General features: G+C 41.1%; 3 protein-coding genes across 3 annotated transcripts; all 3 read right to left on the reverse strand.

The window, feature by feature from the left end:
• Window positions 1–304: 304 nt before the first annotated feature.
• LOC311492851 (uncharacterized protein) lies at window positions 305–2,454 on the reverse strand (the record flags this gene model as incomplete). The annotated part of the gene is made up of 4 exons (XM_084551269.1): window positions 2,293–2,454; window positions 717–825; window positions 458–636; window positions 305–350 (listed from the first exon to the last, which is right to left on the reverse strand). Exons 1-4 carry the CDS (start codon window positions 2,325–2,327, stop codon window positions 305–307), a joined length of 369 nt encoding a protein of 122 aa, XP_084407395.1. The 5' UTR covers window positions 2,328–2,454.
• A 10,735-nt stretch (window positions 2,455–13,189) lies between these two features.
• Window positions 13,190–15,176, reverse strand: LOC311493270 (sperm-associated microtubule inner protein 10-like; the record flags this gene model as incomplete). The annotated part of the gene is made up of 4 exons (XM_084551832.1): window positions 13,190–13,295; window positions 13,403–13,578; window positions 13,659–13,767; window positions 15,142–15,176. 4 exons carry the CDS (start codon window positions 15,174–15,176, stop codon window positions 13,250–13,252), a joined length of 366 nt encoding a protein of 121 aa, XP_084407958.1. The 3' UTR covers window positions 13,190–13,249.
• A 3,208-nt stretch (window positions 15,177–18,384) lies between these two features.
• LOC311492474 (nuclear factor 7, brain-like) lies at window positions 18,385–19,800 on the reverse strand (the record flags this gene model as incomplete). Its single annotated transcript, XM_084550766.1, has 1 exon — window positions 18,385–19,800. One exon carries the CDS (start codon window positions 19,798–19,800, stop codon window positions 18,385–18,387), a length of 1,416 nt encoding a protein of 471 aa, XP_084406892.1.
• Between the last annotated feature and the right edge of the window lie 4,331 nt (window positions 19,801–24,131).

The following is a 24,131-nucleotide window of genomic DNA, read 5'->3' on the forward strand; positions in this document are numbered from 1 at the left end:
ATCAAGTGTCTTTCAGAGATGTTTATTACAATAATCCTCACATATGCATGAAGGTGTCAAGCCTCCCAGAGATAGAAAGAACCTGAAAAAGAGTTGCATTCATCACACAGTCAAGAGGACTGATGGAAACTGGTTCTCTGATTATTCCTGGTTCCACATTTACAGAACAGAACCAGAACTTTTCTTTGTCTTTAAATTGGTGGAAAATTCACGTAAAAACTATTACTGATGAGATTTGTCTTGCTGCTGAAACAACGTTAAACACGTGTTTGTGAAGTGTTTGTGGTGAAGGACTGATCTGTCCTCAGGTTTGGTAAAGCCGTCTGGTCGTCACCACAGAGCTGTTGCACCTGCAAGAAAACAGCAGCAAATGTTTGACTTGATTTTCATCAAATCATCAGAAATACCTTCATTTAGGTTTCTGAACGCAGCATCTGAGCTGAATGAGCTGCTTCACCTGGAGAAGTGGGAGGAGCGATGAGCTGTCAGTCCTGTCTGGCTGAGAGGAGCCGAGGAGGAGGAGGAGGAGGAGGAGGAGCTCTGGGTGGAGCGCTGGCTGTGGCAGAGACGCTCCCGACCACAAAAACACAAAGACTCCTCCAGAGGAGCCACAGGGATCCCCGCCAGAGCTGCGTTCTGAACCACACATTCACACACAGTCAGTCTGACTGCACAGTCTGCAGGGAGGTGCGTTTGTTTCCTCCACTGGCGCCTACCTTCATCAGCAGCCTCTGGTTCTTCATGTCCTGTTTCCATGGCATCACGTACAGTTTGGGGATCATGGGATGTCGGCCTGAGAACGTTGGGATGTGGGAGCGGGAACGTCTGGGAGGGAACATGACAGTTGGTGTGGATTTCAGATTTCAGATATTATCAAGTAGTCCAACAACAGTCTGATTATTTTCACCTCATCAACGTTTATGGTTTTCTTTATTATTTGGAATGAAACTAAATTATTTTCCATTACATCATGATTTATTCCCCAGTTCTTTATTCTTATTTCATGGGTTTAGTCTCTTTTTGAGGATTTTAATTCCTCTTTATCCATCTGTGAGTCCAGAGGAATGTTGTGTTTAATAAAATAACAGTTTTTATTTCACCTGCTCTGACTAAACTTAACATTTTATAAAAACTCAGCAGTAATTAATCAGTTAATAATGTGTGGTTCACCTTGTACTGATGCAGATTTATTTGGCTTCTGTGGTCACGTGACGACCTGACCATTCTGCTGCAGCCATCATTTATGTTTCTGTTGCCCAGTAGAGAAAGAAGTCCTGTAAACTTCTTTTAGTTCCAGGATTATTTGCAGTTCCACTAAACAAAGTGTGGTTAAATCAGAGGCTGCAGAATTCCAGCTGGAGAAGGAAACTTGATTTCTTCTCCAGACTGCTGCTGTTTGTGTTGCGCTTTGCACGTTTGCTCTTATTATCTGCCAGTGTTAATGACAGCATGTTTAAAAAGACTTTGAGATCTACTCTTAAAGCAGAACCTCAGTCGTAGGAACGTATCAAATGTTTGTGCTTTAATTAAGTCCTGGATTCAAAAGAGAAACACATCAATGTGAGAGTTTAAATGTTTAATGAGGAGAATTCATGGTTGATATGATCAAACACTCCTGCAGTGAAGTGCTCTACAGTTAACATGAATTCATGGGTTTAACTGCTCCTGTGTTGCAGCAGGATTTAGAGGATTGTGATGTGACGTTCACTGTGGCTCTATATCCTAATAATCTGGTTTCTCCACAGGCTGGGATCACCTGGAATCAAATGAGGGTTTGGATTCTCCTTGACAGAGAAGATGGCGAGCCAGCATCCATCAGACGCCACTGGACCAGATGGTCCCGCCCTTAACTCTCCATGGGTCCAGTTCTCCAGTGTGGTAGGACTGCTAAAGCCTCACTTCCTCCTCCTTGACTTTTTGTCAGACCTAAAAGCAGACTGAACTAAAAGTGACTGAATTTAGCTGAAGCAAAAAACCTTGAAGGGAAACTTGAGCGTTGTCACATTTTCTAGACATTTGGTCCCAACACACAAACTAAACTGGAATCATCTCTGAGCTTCATGTTTGACGTGTGAAGCTCAGCTGAAACGTCTTTATTGCTGCACTGAAGACTAATCCGTCCACTGATGTCAATTCATTGGAAGTAGAAAGGACCCTGTGTCTCCAGCTGCTCACTGTGTCTCTTCAAACACCTCCCACTCACTTCGATACTGGTTCAATACACTGAAGTCCTCTGAAGGAATCTGTAATGTGTCAGCTGTTTCCAGTGGAATAATCAGTAACTCTACTCACTCATGTCGCTCAGAGCTCCCTGCAGCGTCGGCCATGTTTGTTGACTGTCAGAGTCGCCGTAGAAACCCCCCCAGTGCATCATGGGGCTTGGGTAGGATTACAAGGACAGACCCTGGGAGTGAAGCTCTCAGCTGTTGGTCACAACTGGAGTCTCAGTTAGATTCTACGAGACACAACTGAAGATTTACAATAAATGCTCAGGTAGCAGCAGGCCAGTGACTTTCTCAGCATGTTACTGCATCTTATGACACAAAATGAACTCTTAGCTTGAGGAATATGTGGAATTGACAAAGTACGGAGGCAGCTTTATAGCAAATAAAACAGGTGAGGTGTCAAAAACTACAGTTCCTCTAATGTCCACCAGAGGCTGACTCCAGCAGTGAGTCAATCCCCATAGACCTCCATGTTAAAAACAGCAGAAATAAACATGTTTACAGCCTGGTACTAAAACAGTTTTGGTCTCTACAGCTAATTTATCTTTGACCATATTTGAATCAGCTGGGAGTTAGGTGGAGTCAGACAAGATGGAGACGACCAGAGACGCCACACTGAGCCTCAAAACTTCAGGAAACTTATATTTCGCCCCCTGGCGGCTGGTTGCAGTACAGGACAGTTTCTGTAACATTAACCTGAAGCTGTGAGTGCATAAACGTTAACTTTAAAGAGTCAATTAATTCAAGTTAAGATTGTTCTGCAAGATATTTACTGATATGTTCAGTAGCAACATATTTACAAGTTGCCAAAAACGTCAATTTTCAACATTTCCTCCTTGTGTTAAGAGAGAAAAATAATCATATTGACTGTTAAACATTAATAGTTTCATAGAAATTAAATTTCTAGGAGTCAGTGTTGTTGGTAGAAACTGGCAGTGGAATAAACTGACACTAAATAACTCCCATGTGACCTGAATACATAACCAACAAGTGAATTGAACCAAATCTGATCAGTGACAGCTCTTTAACACAGAATGCATCTACAATAGAACAGAAAAGAGGAATGAAAACAAACATTACAGCAAAAGTGGAAAGTTTATTTCAAAATAGAACTTTATTGTCCAAAATCAAATCAGATCAGTGAATCTATTTCTATATATTTCATATTCACACACAGTTACATTAACACACATATAATTAAATTAAATTAAACAATGGAAATGTTTGGCATGTGAAAATTAACAGAGTGAATTTCAAAATCTTTTTCATTTGTCGCCCTCTTGTGGTCAAATAGTGAACGACAGAGTCACAGACAGGACACACAGCTCTCTGCTCATCCTCACAGAACCAATTAGGTTCTTCTTTGTGTTTACTACAACCCACCATTAATGACTTCTCTTTGCCCTTTTCTGTCTCAGATGATCCGGATTTCTGTCTTCCAGCAAAGGAGTCAGCCAGTTCCTTCAGTCCATAGTTCACAAAAGGATAATCTTTTGAGGATCTTCTTTTACAAATAGGACAGTTTTTGTTTTTAGCTTGTTCCCAGAATTTCTGCAGGCAGCTTGAACAGAAGTTGTGGTTGCAGCTCAGAGACACAGGATCTCTGAAAGTCTCTGAACACGCATGGCAGCTCAGAAAACTTTCAAGAAGAGCAACTTTCTCAGCCATTTTCAAATAGTTCTTAAAGAAGACACTGACCAAAGTTAATTATCTTCAGCGTGTCTCTGATTTTCTCTCAGCCCTCCAAGTAAGTGTTGTTCAGTTCTAGATCTCACATCCTGTAACTCGTCCTGGCTTCAGCGATGTCAGGATTGTGAATGGTCTTCAAAGTGTGCTCTCAATTTTGTCTGCGTCGTTTATCGGTGTTGGGCCTGGTACTAAGGCACTCAGTATTGGGGTTTGGCTATCATGAATAATTAATAATTATCAAAAATAATTATTTATTATTTAATAATTGGATCTGAATTACTAGATCACCTCGGGGCACCACCCTTCTAGGAAGGGAAAAGATAGCCAATTAATCAAAACAGTCTCATAAATTATACTAAATTGTCAATTTGGAGTTCGGATTAATAATTAACTTAATAACTATAACCAAAATTACCATGTTAACAACTAGTTACAGTTGAAGGAATTTGGAGTTCTTGACAGTGTAGAGGTTGGCAACATTCACTCTTGTGCAATATTAAACAGACAGGTATGTTTAAAAGACATTTATTAACAAGAATAAAATTAAACATACAAGCTAACTACAGTGTACTCAATACAGGTGTGTGTGTGTGTGTGTGTGTGTGTGTGTGTGTGTGCCAAAATGGCCGCTGGTTGTGGGTGTGCCAAGATGGCCGCCGGTTGTGGGCGTGTCAAGATGGCCGCTGGGCCTTGAGGTCTTGAACACAAAGGAAACAATGGCTGCTGAGTGGGGGCACTCAGACCATGTGCTGGCCAGTAGATATGTGGAATGTGATAAGGGTTTTATGAGGTGCCAGGTTAGAGGAAGAGTGGTTAGTTAAGCATGCAAGACCCTGAGTCTATGTGTTGCATAATCTAAACTAACATCAAACCACTATACTATAAACAACTCAATAAACTCAAATATCACATTCAATCAAAGTTTAAGTTCTATGCTTTGCTTAGCTTAACTAGGCCCAGGTCATACTACCAGTTGGTGGAAAGTCAATTTCTGGTGTGTTGCTCCTGTGGCTGGCGGTTCCTGATGGAAAGCCAAACCGGGAAAAGTTGAAGTCCTTGCTGTGTTTTCCTGATGGCAAACGTTGGAGGGAAACTGGCCGCTCCTTGAAGTCCTTTGAAGTGGCTTGTTAGCAGCTCGGTGCTAACTAGCCGTGTGGCTCCTGTTGTTTGGGAGTTTAGCCTGCAAACCTTCTGTTTGTTGGCTAAAAGACCTGGTGTAGATTCCTCAGCAGGATCTCGCTTCGCTGCTGTAAGGAGAACAGGCCTGGCACCCACCTGCAGCCGAGCAGCTCGGGGTCTCCACGTGGAGGTGTGGAGTTGAAGAGGTGGAAGAGTAGAGAATAAGAGAGAGAACACTGGCAAAACAGCGCATTTTATATGACCTGATGACCTCAGAGGTCACATGCCACTGTCAGCCAGTGAACTGCTTGGTCAGTTTCACACCTGGAGGATTGTGGGAGTTCTGGTGCTTCCCTTTGTTTCCAAGACATGTGGTTAACTTGGTTATGCATGGTGACCCTTAGGAAAAAGTAGTATACTTGAAGTTTATTTTATTAAGTATACTTGAGTATAAGTATAAGTATAGTAAGTATACTACAGACCATGTACTTGTAGTGTACTAGAAAGTATACTAATTTAATACTTCTTCCGGCTAAATTGGAACGTTTTAAGTATATAAAAGTATACTTTAAGTTTACTTATAAACGTATACTTTAAGTATACTTTTATAAACTAAAATGTAGACTAGAAGTATACTACCAGTACACTAGCAGTATATAGATGAGTGTACTTGTGGTATACTAGAAAGTATACTAATTTAATACTAATTCTGGCTAAATTGGAACGTTTAAAGTATACTTGAAGTATACTTTTATAAACTAAAATGTAGACTAGAAGTATATACCTAGTACACTAGCAGTATATAGATGAGTGTACTTGTGGTATACTTAGAGTATACTTTTATAAACTAAAACATGGACTAGAAGTATATAACTAGTACACTAGTAGTATATTGAAGAGTGTACTTGTGGTATACTTAAAGTATACTTTTATAAACTAAAATGTGGATTAGAAGTATATACCTAGTACACTAGTAGTATATAGATGAGTGTACTTGTTGTATACTTGAAAGTGTACTTTTGTAAACTTAAAATGACCTTAAAAAGTATAAAGTATACTTTTATAGACTTAAAAATGTTCCAATTTAGTCCGAAGAAGTATTAAATTAGTTTACTTTCTAGTACACTACAAGTACATGGTCTGTAGTATACTTTCTATACGTATACTTATACTCAAGCATACTTAATAAAATGAACTTCAAGTATACTAGTTTTTGCTAAGGGTAAGTATGAACTTAGAATTACTGAAACTGAAAAACACAATTTTTTGGTATTTTACTTGTCATTATACTACAAGTATACTTGTAAGTTTGCTTAGCATATCACTTGTAGCATACTATTTATATACTTGAAATATACTTCTTCTAGTATTCTCTAAGTATTCTTAAAGTTAACCCATACTGTGTGTACACTAGACTGCAATGTATTTACAAAATCACAAGACAGAATGTTGAGAACAAGTTTGATATATTTATAGAACATTTCATAACATACCATACAGTGTATTTAGAAATACCTGCTTAAAGATGTGCATCTCAAAAACAAAGAGCTTCTATAAAATCAAGTCCTTCTTTGCTGAAAAATTAAAAAGTTCACATTTACATGTAAAAATGTAAACAAAACAGTGTCTCCAACTGAGAACCAAAGTCCTTCCTTGTCAAAAGACAAAGGTAAAAGAAAAGTGTACATCTTTGGAACCAAAAATAATAAATACCTTGACAGAAACAAAAACGTTACTTTTATAACTTCTGTTCAGCTACTTGCTTGGCATAGCTTATACTGTTGCATTTCTATCTTCTGATTGGTCTCACATCTTGCATGGTGATGTCAGGGAACTTGGCCTGGACATGGACTGTGAGGGAAAAAACACAAAACATTACTTCAGTGTTGTTTCTATTCACCATCCACAATTAACACAATTGTTAAAGAGGCATGAAGGATGGTTTATCAGGTGCATGTCTGAACTTAAATGCAATCAGGAAAAAAAACTCTATAGAGAGAATGCACATACATCACACCCCAATCAGCTAGACCAGGGATGGGCAACTTAAATGATGGAGGGGGCCCCAATTTTTCATCGACACTACCAGAGGGCCACATAGGGCCGCACACTTAACCATATATGATAAAACTGCCATTTTAAATATGTTTGTGTGTGTGTGTGTGTGTGTGTGTGTGTGTGTGTATACATACATACATACATATATGTATATATACATATATGTATATATACATGTGTATATATGTATGTGTGTGTGTGTGTTTATTGAAGCAAACAAAAATAACCACTTAGTTATGTTTTTTTAGTGCAAAAGGCTCATGAGAATGAAACATAAAAATCACCATCCTCTTCAAGGATGTCAGAAACCTGCAGAACATTAGACAAACTTGCAAGGACTAATTTGTGATTTTTTTACACTAAGAAAGAGTTTAACATTTTCCCTGTATACCCACTCTACCTCACCACTACCAGCAGTGGACACTGGTAAAAGTCGCTGTTGTTTGTGTACTTTTGATTTGAGGTCCGCTATGATAGCAGCCCTTGCAGCTTCAGTATACTTCTGGTATTTATCTTTGTGCAACGTGTTGTAGTGGCAACTTAAACTGAAATCTTTCATGGCAGATAACGTCTCTAAGCAGACTACGCACATAGGTTTGCTTTTAAATTCCTCTCTCCTCCGCTCTTAGCCATGGCTCAATGTCTCTTCTTCACTGGTGGAGAAGACCCAGTCGAAGTGTGTACGAGGCGGCGTCTGCATTAGAGGCCATCTATAGTGGCCAACTGTGTCGTTACAAATGATTCAGTGCCACAGAGGACACATTTTTATAATTATCAAAAATTAATCTAAAGGCCACTTTGTGTGAGGTCGCGGGCCGTGTGCGGCCCCCGGGCCACCAGTTGCCCGGCCATCCCTGATCTAGACTGAATATGACAGAGTGGTAACTGATGGAAAACAATGGGCAGCATGCCGGCGGTGACGTCACGTGCAAACAACTGGGCTATGACAAAGTGACAGATTAAATCAATGCTATCAAGGTAACTGGGAAGAAATAAAATGCAACAACTTACCACCAAACATTAAAACCTTTGCTGGGAAAAAGGCTGGACCGTCTGACTTTTCTCTGCCTTTAATATTCCACTTCACCTCCATGTCGTTTTCTCCTTCTTTCCTTGTTGAGAACGGGACCGTTGGTTTTTCTTTGGAGAACAAGATCGTTACCTGCAGCGGTGGACGCCAGTTTGAAATTAGGCTCCGATTGGCTGCCAGGTAGGGAGGCGGGAACATGGACCGGAAGTGCAAGGCGCGACCAATGGCGCGACCGTACAGTTTATGTGCGCGACACTGTGACAGCGAGAGCTGGAGAAGCTTCTGAATTAGCTCATTAGAGCTAACATGGAGAAACGTCGTAGACCTTATAAAAGATATTTGGAGGATTACACAGCAGAGATTTCAAGGACTACCAAGTACAGATGGAAAGCAAAAGTAAGTAACAGATAATGATCATGATGTCTAAGATCAGAACACAGCAGCTAGCTTGCTGCTTACAGTGCAGCAGAGCTTTATGTTCAACACAGTTGGTAGTGGTTCCATTCCATTACTTTCCACAGGCTGCTGGTGATGTGAGGTTAGCTCCAAGATTATCATGTGTCTAGCTTTACATTAAATTACCGTTTCCAGTTGCATATTTATGTTGAACTGGTTTGATATGTAAGAAAAATCATCATCAGTTGAAAATGTCAGACTAAAATATGTTTTATTTTAGTTTATTTGGGGACTATATAAATTACTAGTTGCATTAATTTATAATACGTTTAGTTGAGCAACTTTGATTGAATTCATCAATTTATAGCCTAGTTTTATATATATTTATATATATATATATATATATATATATATATATATATATATAGTACAAATATTTATAGTAATTTAAGGCGAAATGTTGAATCTGGTTTTATTTTCAAAGGTAATTGCTACCCATGCACTATGTACAGTCTCATTTGGAGGCATCTTCCCAAAACATGTTGGGATGATTTTATGTTAAAAATGCACTCAGTATACCCATGGGGAATGAAATGACTTGAGTAATAATTGACATTCATATTTGAACACCCCACCTTTCCAGGACAGGACAGAACTACAGGACAACACACAAGATGACATGAGTCGACCTATTGTTTCCCACAGAGAAGTTAGAGATGATTCAACAGTAGGAGCTCCTCCACACCTAGGCTTTTGGATACAGCCTTTCAACAGGTAAATACGCAATGACAGTTTGTCCATGTTATTACAGACATCCAATCTTGAAATATGTCAGGACATTTTCTGTTGCCACGATACATTCCCCCATGTATCTGGGTAACTTTCTTATCCTGCTTGATTGAATTTTAAGAATCTTCCCTAAACTGTGCTGTCAGCTCCTCTGGTAGGTATAATCATTACCACATGTCATATGCCACGTCACTGATTTATATAATATTCATCAGAGGGCTTCCAGTGACACCCTCAAAAAGTGTCAACAGTGCACACATGTAGTTTACTGTACATGTAGTTAGAGGTTTGCTGTAATAGTTGAGTGCATTCATACCATCTAACAGACAGTTTATCTTAACTGTGGTACATTTTGACCTATCCTCTAGTCTAACCCAGGTGTAGACGAATGACAACATTGTCAGCACAAAGCAAAAGCTACAGTAAATCACCTGCACAATTTCAGTCATCGTTTTATTAACTACATTTTTCATTCTCTTTCCTTGGTTCACATGTAGAATGATAACCAAATCAACACAGAAGAACACTGGAGTAACGATTCCAACAGTGAAGAAGATGATGATGAAGTCAACACTGAGAACCTTACCACAAGCAAACTGGATGTGGACATTTCAGACTAAAGAAGAGATACAACAGTGCAGTATGCTTCAAAGATGATATGTTTAGTTTAATTAATGACTTGGTTATTTTTAAACAAATGTCTTGACATCAAATTTCTGCTTTTTGTTCATGTGCCAAACTATGTTGTGTTTTAGTTGAGGTTCTTACTGAATCAGACAGGCCTGTATGTAAAGATTCACAGTACAAAGTACTTTATATATGAGAATAAAACAAAACAAAACTGTTAATGCTGTGTGGCCTGACATGATTAAAACTAAATGTGTTCTTGTTGAAACAGATGATGATGTGTACTTAACACCGTTGCCAAACTCTTATGAAAGGGACTAGAACTTGATCAATAAAGTCAAGTCAATGTTTCTGTTGTTGTGTATGTTTTTAAGGTACATAAAGATAATGCTAGTGAACACACATACTATTTACTGTAAACTTTTAAAGTCCAGCACTATATGATCTTGAACATGTAAGTTTCTAACAGGGGTAATACCTCAAATTGTGTAGTGGAAAAAAATGTTATTCTGCTAAATTAAATATATGATCAAGTCAATGACTTGATCTTATTCTGTACTTGGACTAAGATATACTAAGTATTAGTACTTTGCGGCAGAAAGTAGTAAAAAGTATACCAAAGTACAAGTATAAGCTTTAGTCTTAAAGTATAAGTGTAAGTCTTAGTATATATATACTTAGACTTAGACTTTTCTTTATACTTTTCAGTATAAGCCAAGTATACTTCACTATACTATTCTTAAGTATATGAAATATAGTATATAAAAAGTAAACTTCAAGTATACTACCTCAATTTTAGTATAAAATAAGTATACTTGTAGTACACTTGAATAAACTTCATTTTGCTAAGGGGAGCTTCCATAGCTCACCCCCAGGTTCAGATCCCAACATCGGTTAATTATTAACGTCTGTATAATTTTTGCTTTTATTACTTTCAGATAGAACATGTTGTGACTTGAAACCTTTGTAACCTGACTGAATGTCTCACTGGTTGGTGTCTGATTATGGCTCATCCACATCGATATATATACACACATCTCTATTTATCCATTTTGTTATTTATACTTTATTTTATTCTTGTACAATAGTTTTAATGTGTAGATATTTAAAGATTATTCTTTCATGTTTTATTACTTTATATTCTTAGCAGGATCAGTAAAATCTAATCTTTGGACTTTGCATGACAGCTTTTATTAGTCTGCACCTGCCCTTTAGTCGTTATGTACTTCCTGACTGTGTTTTTTTCAACAACTCTCAGACATGAACTGTGCTTAAAGATACAACCAATAGAAATAGTTTTTACTCAGGCAGTACTCCCTAGAACCTCATATTCAGTAAATGTGTATAAAAGGACAACTTTAAGAAGAACTGAAACAATACTTTTCACAATAAAATAATAATATTTCATTTTAAGGTCTTGTCTGATGTGCAGTGGTAGATCGTTCCACAATTTGGGAGCAGCAACAGAGAAAGCTCTGTCCCCTCTGAGCTTCCGTTTAGGCCTCAGTTCCTCTGGGAGCAGCTGATCAGCTGACCTGAGACACCGAGCAGAAGTGTAAGGATGGAGAAGCTCAGAGATGTGAGGTATGGCAAGACCATTTAAAGATTTAAAGGCAAATAAAAAGAATCTTAAAATGAACTCTAAAATGCACCGGCAGCCAGTGGAGGGAGGCCAGAATGGGAGTTATGTGCTCTCTCTTACGTTCTCCAGTTAAGAGACGAGCAGCAGCATTCTGGACCAACTAGAGACGTACGAGGAACGACTGGCTGACCGCTAAATAAAGTGCGTTACAGTAATCCAGCTGAGATGTGATGAAGGCATGGATTACTGTCTCAACGTGCTGATGTGTAAGGATGGGCTTAACTTTTGCCACCCGCCTAAGGTGAGAAAAGCTGGACTTAACCACTGCACCAATTTGTTGATCCAATTTAAAATCACTGTCCATCTTGAAGCCCAAATTTGAGACTACTGGCTTTACATAAGATGACAAGGGGCCCGAATCAACTGGTAGGGGTTGATAGGGTTGAAAGTAATCCACTCTGACTACACTTGTTCTTCATGAGCTGTAACAGTAAACATCTTCTACCAACATATCAGAATGAATTAAAGCAACAATACGTTCTCTCCAGAAAATGGACCAAGCAGACTTTTTATCTGAGGATAAACTTTTAGTTCTCTTGTAGCCTATATGTCAACTCCTGAAGTTCATCTTTAAATAAGGGGTCTGCTTGGTTCCTTCACAGTGAGAGGATAAAGGCCTGAGCAGGGAAAGAGTCTGCTCATATTATGGCCCACAGGGAAGTGTCCTTTAAACCTTTTCTAAAGAATCTTCTCAGTGGATAAAGGATTTCCTAAACCCCTCTGCTTCCCCGTTTTCATCCCTGTTTGCTAGTTATAAGCCCCCACCACATTCTCTAAACCCCATCAGTCAACCAGATGACCTCCAACCTGCTGGTTCCCAGCCTCTTAGTCTCTTTCCATCTCCAGTCCTTGTGTCAGTTAGGTCCCTGCCTTTCCTAGTGTCAGATAATGCTATAGCTATCAACTCTATGAACCAGTTGCACGTCCCAGTTCCTGAGTTGTCCAACCACCTGACTACTAGCTCCATGTCTACTCCAGCCTATGAGGCAGCCACCCTCTCACCTGCACCACAGGTGGTTTGAATGGGCCTGCTTGGTGTCCAGCCTGCTAGCTATGAGGCTCCCCACCATCCTGTTCCAGTTCCTGAGTCAGATAGCAATCATCCTGATAGCCCTCAACCTGACTTATTTAACTCTCTGCATGATTCCACCTCGTCCAAATCCCAGGAGTCACCTTTCAGGTGAACTAGACCTTCAGGACGTCTCCCTCTAGGAAGCCAGGCTACCGACTTCCTCTGGGCTCCACATCTACCAGTGTCCTGGTGTTAGCCTTAGAGCCAGCTAGCTTCCAGACTGCTAGCCTCCAGCCTCTCTTCAGTCAGCTAGCTCAGTATCGTTGAGGAAGTTTCTTTCTTAGAGTGAACTCACAACATCAAGTGTCTTTCAGAGATGTTTATTGCAATAATCCTCACATATGCATGAAGGTGTCAAGCCTCCCAGAGATAGAAAGAACCTGAAAAAGAGTTGCATTCATCACTCAGTCAAGAGGACTGATGGAAACTGGTTCTCTGATTCTTCCTGGTTCCACATTTACAGAACAGAACCAGAACTTTTCTCTGTCTTTAAACTGGTGGAAAATTCACGTAAAAACTATTATTGATGAGATTTGTCTTGCAGCTGAAACAACGTTAAACACGTGTTTGTGAAGTGTTTGTGGTGAAGGACTGATCTGTCCTCAGGTTTGGTAAAGCCGTCTGGTCGTCACCACAGAGCTGTTGTACCTGCAAGAAAATGGCAGCAAATGTTTGACTTGATTTTCATCAAATCATCGGAAATACCTTCATTTAGGTTTCTGAACGCAGCATCTGAGCTGAATGAGCTGCTTCACCTGGAGAAGTGGGAGGAGCGATGAACTGTCAGTCCTGTCTGGCTGAGAGGAGCTGAGGAGGAGGAGGAGGAGGAGGAGCTCTGGGTGGAGCGCTGGCTGTGGCAGAGACGCTCCCGACCACAAAAACACAAAGACTCCTCCAGAGGAACCACAGGGATCCCCGCCAGAGCTGCGTTCTGAACCACACATTCACACACAGTCAGTCTGACTGCACAGTCTGCAGGGAGGTGCGTTTGTTTCCTCCACTGGCGCCTACCTTCATCAGCAGCCTCTGGTTCTTCATGTCCTGTTTCCATGGCATCACGTACAGTTTGGGGATCATGGGATGTCGGCCTGAGAACGTTGGGATGTGGGAGCGGGAACGTCTGGGAGGGAACGTGACAGTTAGTGTGGATTTCAGATTTCAAATATTATCAAGTAGTCCAACAACAGTCTGATTATTCTTATTTCATGGGTTTCGTCTCTTTTTGAGGATTTTAATTCCTCTTTATCCATCCGTGAGTCCAGAGGAATGTTGTGTTTAATAAAAGAATAGTTTTTATTTCATCTGCTCTGACTAAACTTAACATTTTATTAAAACTCAGCAGTAATTAATCAGTTAATAATGTGTTGTTCACCTTGTACTGATGCAGATTTATTTGGCTTCTGTGGTCACGTGATGACCTGACCATTCTGCTGCAGCCATCATTTATGTTTCTGTTGCCCAGTAGAGAAAGAAGTCCTGTAAACTTCTTTTAGTTCCAGGATTATTTGCAGTTCCACTCAACAAAGTGTGGTTAAATCAGAGGCTGCAGAATTCCCGCTGGAGAAGGAAACTTGATTTCTTCTCCAGACTGCTGCTGTTTGTGTTACGCTTTGCACGTTTGCTCTTATTATCTGCCAGTGATAATGACAGCATGTTTGAAAAAACTTTGAGATCTACTCTTAAAGCAGAACCTCAGTCGTAGGAACGTGTCAAATGTTTGTGCTTTAATTAAGTCCTGGATTCAAAAGAGAAACACATCAATGTGAGAGTTTAAAGGTTTAATGAGGAGAATTCATGGTTGAAATGATCAAACACTCCTGCAGTGAAGTGCTCTACAGTTAACATGAATTCATGGGTTTAACTGCTCCTGTGTTGCAGCAGGATTTAGAGGATTGTGATGTGACGTTGACTGTGGCTCTATATCCTAATAATCTGGTTTCTCCACAGGCTGGGATCACCTGGAATCAAATGAGAGTTTGGATTCTCCTTGACAGAGAAGATGGCGAGCCAGCATCCATCAGACGCCACTGGACCAGACGGTCCCGTCCTTAACTCTCCATGGGTCCAGTTCTCCAGTGTGGTAGGACTGCTAAAGCCTCACTTCCTCCTCCTTGACTTTTTGTCAGACCTAAAAGCAGACTGAACTAAAAGTGACTGAATTTAGCTGAAGCAAAAAACGTTGAAGGGAAACTTGAGCGTTGTCACATTTTCCAGACATTTGGTCCCAACACACAAACTAAACTGGAATCATCTCTGAGCTTCATGTTTGACGTGTGAAGCTCAGCTGAAACGTCTTTATTGCTGCACTGAAGACTAATCCGTCCACTGACGTCAATTGATTGGAAGTAGAAAGGACCCTGTGTCTCCAGCTGCTCACTGTGTCTCTTCAAACACCTCCCACTCACTTAGATACTGGTTCAATACACTGAAGTCCTCTGAAGGAATCTGTAATGTGTCAGCTGTTTCCAGTGGAATAATCAGTAACTCTACTCACTCATGCCGCTCAGAGCTCCCTGCAGCGTCGGCCATGTTTGTTGACTGTCAGAGTTGCCGTAGAACCCCCCCCCCCCCCCCCAGTGCATCATGGGGCTTGGGTAGGATTACAAGGACAGACCCTGGGAGTGAAGCTCTCAGCTGTTGGTCACAACTGGAGTCTCAGTTAGATTCTACGAGACACGACTGAAGATTTACAATAAATGCTCAGGTAGCAGCAGGCCAGTGACTTTCTCAGCATGTTCCTGCATCTTACGACACAAAATGAACTCTTAGTTTGAAGAATATGTGGAATTGACAAAGTACAGAGGCAGCTTTTAGCAAATAAAACAGGTGAGGTGTCAAAAACTACAGTTCATCTAATGTCCACTAGAGGCTGACTCCAGCAGTGAGTCAATCCCCATAGACCTTCATGTTAAAAACAGCAGAAATAAACATGTTTACAGCCTGGTACTAAAACAGTTTTGGTCTCTACAGCTAATTTATCTTTGACCATGTTTGAATCAGCTGGGAGTTAGGTGGAGTCAGACAAGATGGAGACGACCAGAGACGCCACACTGAGCTTCAAAACATCAGGAAATATATGTATCTCCCTCTGGTGGCTGGTTGCAGTACAGGACAGTTTCTCTAACGTTAACCAGAAGCTGTGAGTGCATGAACATTAACTTTAAAAAGTCAAATAATGCAAGTTGTGATTGTTCTGCAAGATATTTACTGATATGTTCAGTAGCAATATATTTACAAGTTGTCAACAACGACGATTTTCAACATTTCCTCCTCGTGTTAAGAGAAAAAAAAATCACATTGACTGTTAAACATTCATAGTTTCATATAAATTAAATTTGTAGGAGTCAGTGTTGTTGGTAGAAACTGACAGTGGAATAAACTGAACACTAAATAACTCCCATGTGACCTGAATACATAAACAACAAGTGAATTGAACCAAATGTGACCAGTGACAGCTCTTTAACACAGAATGCATCTACAATAGAACAGGAAAGAGGAATGAAAACAAATATTACAGCAAAAGTGAAAAGTTTATTTCAAAATAGAACTTTATTGTCCAAAATCAAATCAGATCAGTGAATCTATTTCTATATATTTCATATTTACAGAATCACAGTGATTCTCGTCTCTGTAACAGTCTATGAACTAGAAAGTAAATGAACCACAATTATCACCATGATGTTTTCACACACAGTTACATTAACACACATAGAATTAAATTAAATTAAACAGTGGAAATGTTTTGCATGTGAAAATTAACAGAGTGAATTTTCAAATGAATTCCATTTGTCGCCCTCTTGTCATCAAATTTGGCTATTTTTAATGTGGATGAAAACATAAAATTTAATTTTACTTGAAACATGATGCTGACATCACTTTTTCAAAAGGCCGTTTTGGTGCCCTGCACTTTTTACCGTCCTAAAACAATGTTACTATAGTAACCAGAGACCCATCAAGCACTCGGACCAAGCGGAAAACGGCATATAATGATGTGAATATTCTTAAAAAGGTTTCATATGCACTATCAACATCACTGTCATTATATACCTTTTCCCAGTTTTGTGCCAGTAAATCATTCTTAAACATACTCATAGTTTCTGTCCTCACTCGTCTGTATTTTAGTTTGTCCTCTGGCTGATTTCTCTGGCAGTTGCTGTTATAAACTGTAAACACTGGTAGGTGGTCGCTGATGTCATTAATTAATAGTCCGCTCATTGTATTATTTTCAATATCATTGGTAAATATGTGGCACAATGGGATGTGATTCTACTAGGTCTGGTGATGTTTGGATGTAAACTCATGCTGTACATTGTATTGATAAATTCGTCGGTCATTTTGTGCTTATTATAAATTGAGCAAATCAATATCGAAGTCACCACAAATGAAAACAACTTTTTGATTAGTTTTTGAGAACATTCCCCCTATCCAGTCCTTGAATGCTTCAATACTGGAGCCTGGTGCTCTGTATATACAGCTGATTATTATATTTTTCTTTTTTTCTTCACATATTTCAATTGTTATACATTCTAATAAGTTATCAATGACAGTTGTCATATTTTCTACTACTGTATAATTCAAGTTATTATCCACATACACAGCCAGGTCCAGGATGGATTTCTGCTGCAGTTTCACAACTGAAATCTCTTCAGACAAGAAGTCCAGAGACTTCTTCATGTCATCGCCCTCCTCGGCTGTCATAGCCTTCTTTGGACCCATGTTGCTAGGTAACGCGAGGGTGCGTCTGCTGTTACCCTAGCCGCCCGCTAGCTAGTTTGTCAACTAGCCGCCTAGCTCAGTTCTTTTCCGTCCGTGTTCCGAAAATCAGCGTCGTTAAAACAGACAGTATTCAAACCAAGGGTGTCCGCAGATAGTCCGATGTCCGTGATCCAAAATCAGTAGCCAAAAAACACAGAAATAGTCCAAAACCAAGCACCAAAACACAACCAAACATTTCTCCAACACCGGAACCGGAAGTGATGTTAATGTTTTCTTCAGAGTCCAGGCTCACAAGGACTGTTTGCGACTCTCTTTATTGAGTATGTAAAGAAGTTAAATCTCTAATTAATCATGTCAATTAAGCACTTTTCAAGTCAACTCGTCCAACCAGCCCATTGATGTTTCATTTATGCAGCAATAAAGCTGTTAAATATATATATAATGTTGGTTAGTTTTCTGTAGTACCACCATATACCCACTAGATGGAAGCAAAGGACCATGTATGAAACTGAGGCTCAGGGACGTGAGAAAAAGGATTGTGTGAACTGTTATTTCAACTGTCCCTCATATTTACAATCCTCTTCTTTTTAACCAACATATGCAAATTAGTAACAAACAAATACAGTTTGAACAAAACACACTTGGACAGTTGTATTTGTAGTTTTAAAGCCTAGTCTTTTAGAGACATCAGCACAAAAACACCAGACACTCTGTTTTCTGACCTAACTACAGGAAGTTAATGACATGAGAAGAACTGACTGGACACACTGAGCATGTTTGTTAGAAGCCAAGAGAGCATCATTCAGATTACAGTATGATCAGAGGATTTACTGAACAACATGAGACTATATTCTGTTAGAATCCATTAAACATGAGCAGAATATTAAAAACATCAAGTTACATCCTAGTGATAGTTTCCCAGTGAAAACTATCACTGTTGTGTGATGATGACTTTACAGAGAAATGAACCTGGAATGATTGTCACAGAAAAACAAACATCTCTGAACATCACAGAGAAATCTCACTTTCTGATTTTGATATCAGAGGTTTTGGCAGAACCAGCTTTATTAATATGGAAATATGGGAAGAGTTTCTCAGTGAAAGTGTCTCTGTAAGTGTAGATGAGGGACATGTCTTCAGAGTTGTAGAAGGACACCTCCCCCCTGTCATAGTCCAGCTGGACTCTGATCCTCTGGAGACTCTTCTTCACTGTCACAGTCTGACCAACACAATTAGTGTATTTTCCACTGCGACGCTTTAAACACCAGATTCCATATTTTGGTGAAGCAGATCTCTCTCCCTTCCTGTCAACTGACTTTTTAGCTAAACCAACACTCCAGTGAGGATGATCTCCCACCTCCACCTCCCAGCTGTGTTTCCCTGAGCTGAAGCCCTCAGAGCCCAGAACAATGGCATACTTAGTGTTTCTCTCTGGGTTGTCAGGAAGCTGCTGCTCTGTGTCTCCACGTCTCACACTGGTCAGATCATCAGACAGATAGAGACAAGGGTATGCAGTGTTTGGGTCCAGAATGACAGGACTGAAGTGGACCTTCTCCTCCATCTTCTTCCAGACTCTGAAGGACAGGTTGCCCAGGTGTTTGGCCACATCTATCAGTGCTCCTGAGACCAGCTGTGGATCTGACAGTGAGCACTGGGCTCTGGCTCTGGTCTGAGAGTCTTTATAACTGCTGAGGAATGGCACCTGGTGTTTCTGCAGCTCTTCTTCAACAGCAGAGATACTGTCTGACAGAGAGGAGATCTGCTCCTGAATCCTCTTCATCTCTCTGCTGACAGTCTTCTCCTTCTGCTCCTCTTCCTCCCTCAGAGCTGCCAGTCTGGACTCCTCTTCCTCTCTCAGGAACTGGTGGAGCTTGTTGAACTCTGCTCTGATCTGCCTCTCTGTGGACAGCAGCTGCTTCTTGGAGTGTTGAATCACCTCATTGTATGTTTCCTCCACTTGTTTGTATTTCTTCCTCTTGTCCTGCAGAGACTTTAAGTCAGATCTCAGCTGCTCCTTCAGGTCACTGACTGCTTGTTCTATAGGAACCACTTTGTGATTCTGGTGGAGAGAAAACTCACAGACAGGACACACAGCTCTCTGCTCGTCCTCACAGAACAATTTAGGTTCTTCTTTGTGTTTACTACAAACCACCATTAATGACTTCTCTTTGCCCTTTTCTGTCTCAGATGATCCAGTTTTCTGTCTTCCAGCAAAGGAGTCAGCCAGTTCTTTCAGTGTAAAATTAATATCCGGATATTGTTTTGAGGATTTTCTTTTACAAATAGGACAGCTTTTGTTATTAGCTTGTTCCCAGAATTTCTGCAGGCAGCTTGAACAGAAGTTGTGGTTGCAGCTCAGAGACACAGGATCTCTGAAAGTCTCTGAACACACATGGCAGCTCAGAAAACTTTCAACAGCAGCAACTCTGTCAGCCATTTGTGACTGAAGTAGTTTCAATAGCAGGACTCACCAATATACAGTCTCTTCAGTTTTCCTCTTAAAATCCTCCAAATACTTGTTTTCCAGCAGAGATCGTACACCCTGTAATGGCGTCTGAGCTCGGTCTCAATCTACTTTCAGTTTCTTTTACGTCTCTCAGGTGGATTTATTACCCGTTATTAAAGCTGCAGTCTAATGGCACCATCTGCTGTCTCCAGCAGATGGTGCCATGATGTTTTACTCAGGTCAATATTCTCATTTCCTGTTTCCTTGTTCAGTCGTGTGTCACTCACATTTTAACAGAGAATCAAATCAGAATTATACAAAGTATTCAGTTCCTTCAGTTTGTAAAAACACTAAATATTAAAAATATGAGGTTTGTGCTTTAGTCAGATTAAGAACTTCCTGAACTGACGCAGAAAGTACAGCCTCTGCTGGTCCTTCTTCCTTACAGAGTCTATGTGGGAGGTCCACTTCAGGTCCCGTGAAATTGTGGACCCTAGGAACCTGAATGAGTCTACTGTAGGGACTGTCCTATTGAGGATTGTGAGAGGAGGGGTTGATGGGGGTCTCTTCCTGAAGTCCACTGTCATCTCCACAGTTTTGAGCGGGTTTAGCTCCAGGTGGTTCTGACTGCACCAGAGGACCAGCTGTTCCACTTCCCTTCTGTATGCAGACTCGTCACCGTCCCGGATGAGTCCAAGGACGTTGGTGTCGTCTGCAAACTTCAGGAGTTTCACAGAAGGGTCCCTTGAGGTGCAGTCAGTGGTGTAAAGGGAGAAGAGCAGTGGGGAGAGAACACATCCCTGGGGGGCGCCAGTGCTGAGGGACCGGGTGCTGGATGTGAAGTTACCCAGTTTCACGTGCTGCCTCCTGTCAGTCAGGAAACTGGTAATCCACAGACAGGTGGAGGGGGGCACGGTGAGCTGGGACAGTTTTTGGTGGAGCTCTGGGACGATGGTGTTGAACGCAGAGCTGAAGTCCACAAATATGACCTGTGCGTAGATCCCTGCAGAGTCTAGGTGGTGCAGGATGTAGTGAAGAGCCATGTTGACTGCATCATCCACTGACCTGTTTGCTCTATAGGAAAACTGCAGGGGGTCTAGCAGGGGATTCCTGATGTTCTTCAGATGGGCCAGCACCAGTCGTTCAAAGGATTTCATTTATTTATTTATTTAATTGTTTATTTAGATAGGGACAGTGCATATTGATGGACATCAGTACAAGTACACAATGTAAATATGCTAGAATTAGCACCATAGCTAGTTTTCATCTATTGTCCCTAGGCAGATACATAAAAAAAAAACACATAAAAGACAAGTAACAAGCATACAACACCCTCATAGTTTGAGATGCAAGGCAAAGCACTAGCAACAACAGTCAAGACAAAGTACAAGAGAACACGTGATCGTCACACATAGTGAAATGTGTGAGGCAGTTTAAAAGTGAGTGCAGCTTTGGTTTTCTAAAAGCCAGAATTTTACATGAGTTTTAAAATTAATGTATGAGGGACGGTCTCTTATTGTGGGGGGCAAGCTATTCCAATATTTATTTCCCTTTACTGACAAAACAGTTTGTCCAGATGTGGTGCGCCTAAAAGGTATTACACAGTCCCCTTTAGTAGAGGCCCTTGTACTACCACCACTCTCAATTCTCTGAAAGAAGTCATTCAGTGGGGGAGGGGCAAGATGATCTATAGCCTTATAAACAAAACAGGCATACTTAAAGTTTTTAAAATTCATTCATCTTCTATACCCGTTTAATCCTGTTAAGGGTCACGGGGGTCTGCTGGAGCCTATCCCAGCTGTCATCGGGCGAGAGGCAGGGGTACACCCTGGACAGGTCGCCAGTCCATCGCAGGGCCAACACAGAGACAGACAACCATTCACACTCACACTCACACCTACGGCCAATTTAGAATCACCAATTAACCTAATGAGCATGTCTTTGGATGGTGGGAGGAAGCCGGAGTACCCGGAGAGAACCCACGCAGACACAGGGAGAACATGCAGACTCCACACAGAAAGGCCAGCCGTCCCATGGATTCGAACCGGTGACCTTCTTGCTGTGAGGCATCAGTGCTAACCACCTCGCCACTGTGCCGCCCGTTTTTAAAATCCTCAAAACTCAATAGTTTATGCTTTTTCAGTATATTACAGTGATGAAATGATAACGCTTTATTATCAAAGATTTTAATGGCTCTCTTGAAAAGTACTTCAATAGGCTTAAGCGTTGTCATGTTAGTTAGTGACCAGTTTGTAAAACAGTACTCAATGTGTGAGAATATCATTGTGTGTAGATACATTCTGGGAGCACTTATACTGAGAGATGACCTGATTTGTTTGAAGTTCTGTAGATTGAATCTAACCTTGTTTGCCACCCTTTTTATGTGACTTTTGAATGTTAAGTTTGAATCCAATGTCACCCCCAGATATTTAAATTCCTTTACAATTTTTAGCTCCTGTCCTCTAAGAAACACATTGGACTGTGTCACCTTTGTGTTTTGTTTAGAAAATACCATGCAAACGGTCTTGCTGATGTTCAGATGGAGCCAAGACTTAGTAAGCCAGTTATCAATGTGGACCATTGCAGATGTAAGAGAAGATGAGATCTCCTGATAATTATTGCCATGTGTGTAAATTACAGCATCATCTGCATACATCTGGATGCTAATATTTTGACATACATCAGGTAAGTCATTAATGTAGAGTGAGAATAAAATTGGACCAAGTATGGAGCCTTGGGGGACCCCTACTGGACAGTCAAGAAGGGGGGATTTGGTGTTACTAACAGAGACACATTGCTTTCTGTTGGACAAGTATGAATTCATCCAGCAGAGAGCTTGTTCAGAAAAATTAAAATATGTTAATTTGGATAAAAGAATTTGATGTTTACAGTGTCAAAGGCCCTTTTCAGATCCAAGAACACAGCACCGACATAAGAGCTTTTATCCAGGGAGCATTTGATTTTTTCTGAAAAAAAGGCAATTTGCTGTTTCTGTGGAGTGATGGGCTCGAAATCCAAATTGCATAGGGTGTAATGGATTACAGCCTGTGTTTAGATGTTTAATCATTAGCTTAGCAACCCATTTTTCTGCAACCTTAGACACAACAGGTAGGAGGCTGATTGGCTGGTAATTGGCCATTTCTGATCTTTCCCCTGATTTAAAAATGGGCTGTAGGTAGGTTGTGGACCGGGGTTAAGTTCTACATCGCCAGCGAGTAGTAATATAATCGTGAGCTGAGTAAGCACAAGACGCCGGTTAGATGGCATTTCAAGTGATCTGGCGTGGGCCGTCGTGTATCCACTGATAAGAAATTTGGAGTACAACAGGTGTTGACTTCTCCGGACGGAGTTGAGAACTGTGATTTCTTTGTGGAATCGATGTTGTACAGACAGCAGGAGCAGAGTCACAGCATATAGTATTGTAAACCACTGATGGAGATGCGATGTAAATTTAGGCTTAGATGATTTAGTTGGTTTGGACAAACAGCACAAACAACACGCAGAATCTGCCAGACTGCATGCGTGTGCGCCCGTCTCGGCCATCTTGCCGGTATGGCATCTTTATATGACCACAGACGTCAGGGCAACTGGTCTGTAGTAGACTCGTGACTGGAGGTGCAGCTGTTGGTGTACAGGGAGAAGAGCAGAGGAGAAAGGACACAGCCTTGCGGGGAACCCGTGCTGATGGTACGGGAGTCTGAGATGTGTTTTCCCAGCCTCACATGCTGCCTCCTGTCAGACAGGAAGTCTGTAATCCACCTGCAGATGGAGTCAGGCACGGACAGCTGGGAGAGTTTGTCCTGTAGTAGAGACGGAACGACCGTGTTGAAGGCCGAGCTGAAATCCACAAACAGGACCCTGGCATATGATCTGGGGGAAGTCCAGGTGCTGGAGGATGAGGTGGAGGGACAGGTTGACGGCGTCATCCACAGATCTGTTTATCTGTAGGCGAACTGCAGGGGATCCAGGAATTGGTCTGTTAAATCCTTAAGGTATGAAAGCACAAGGCGCTCAAAAGACTTCATCACAACCGATGTCAGGGCAACAGGGCGGTAGTCATGGAGTCCAGTATTCCTTGGCTTTTTGGGGACTGGGATGATGGTGGAGGCCTTGAAGCAAGCTGGCATGTGACATGACTTCAGTGAGATGTTGAATATATCCGTGAACACTGAAGCTGATCAGCACAGTGCTTCAAGGTGGATGGAGACACAGCGTCTGGTCCAGCAGCCTTGCGGGGTTCTGCCTCGTAAACAGCCTCTTCACGTCCTTCTCCAGGATGGTGAGAGGTGAGATGGAGGAGGGAGGCTCTGAGCCCACCGGCT

Source organism: Chelon labrosus, assembly GCF_963514085.1.
Source record: "Chelon labrosus genome assembly, chromosome: 9".
Taxonomy (NCBI): domain Eukaryota; kingdom Metazoa; phylum Chordata; class Actinopteri; order Mugiliformes; family Mugilidae; genus Chelon; species Chelon labrosus.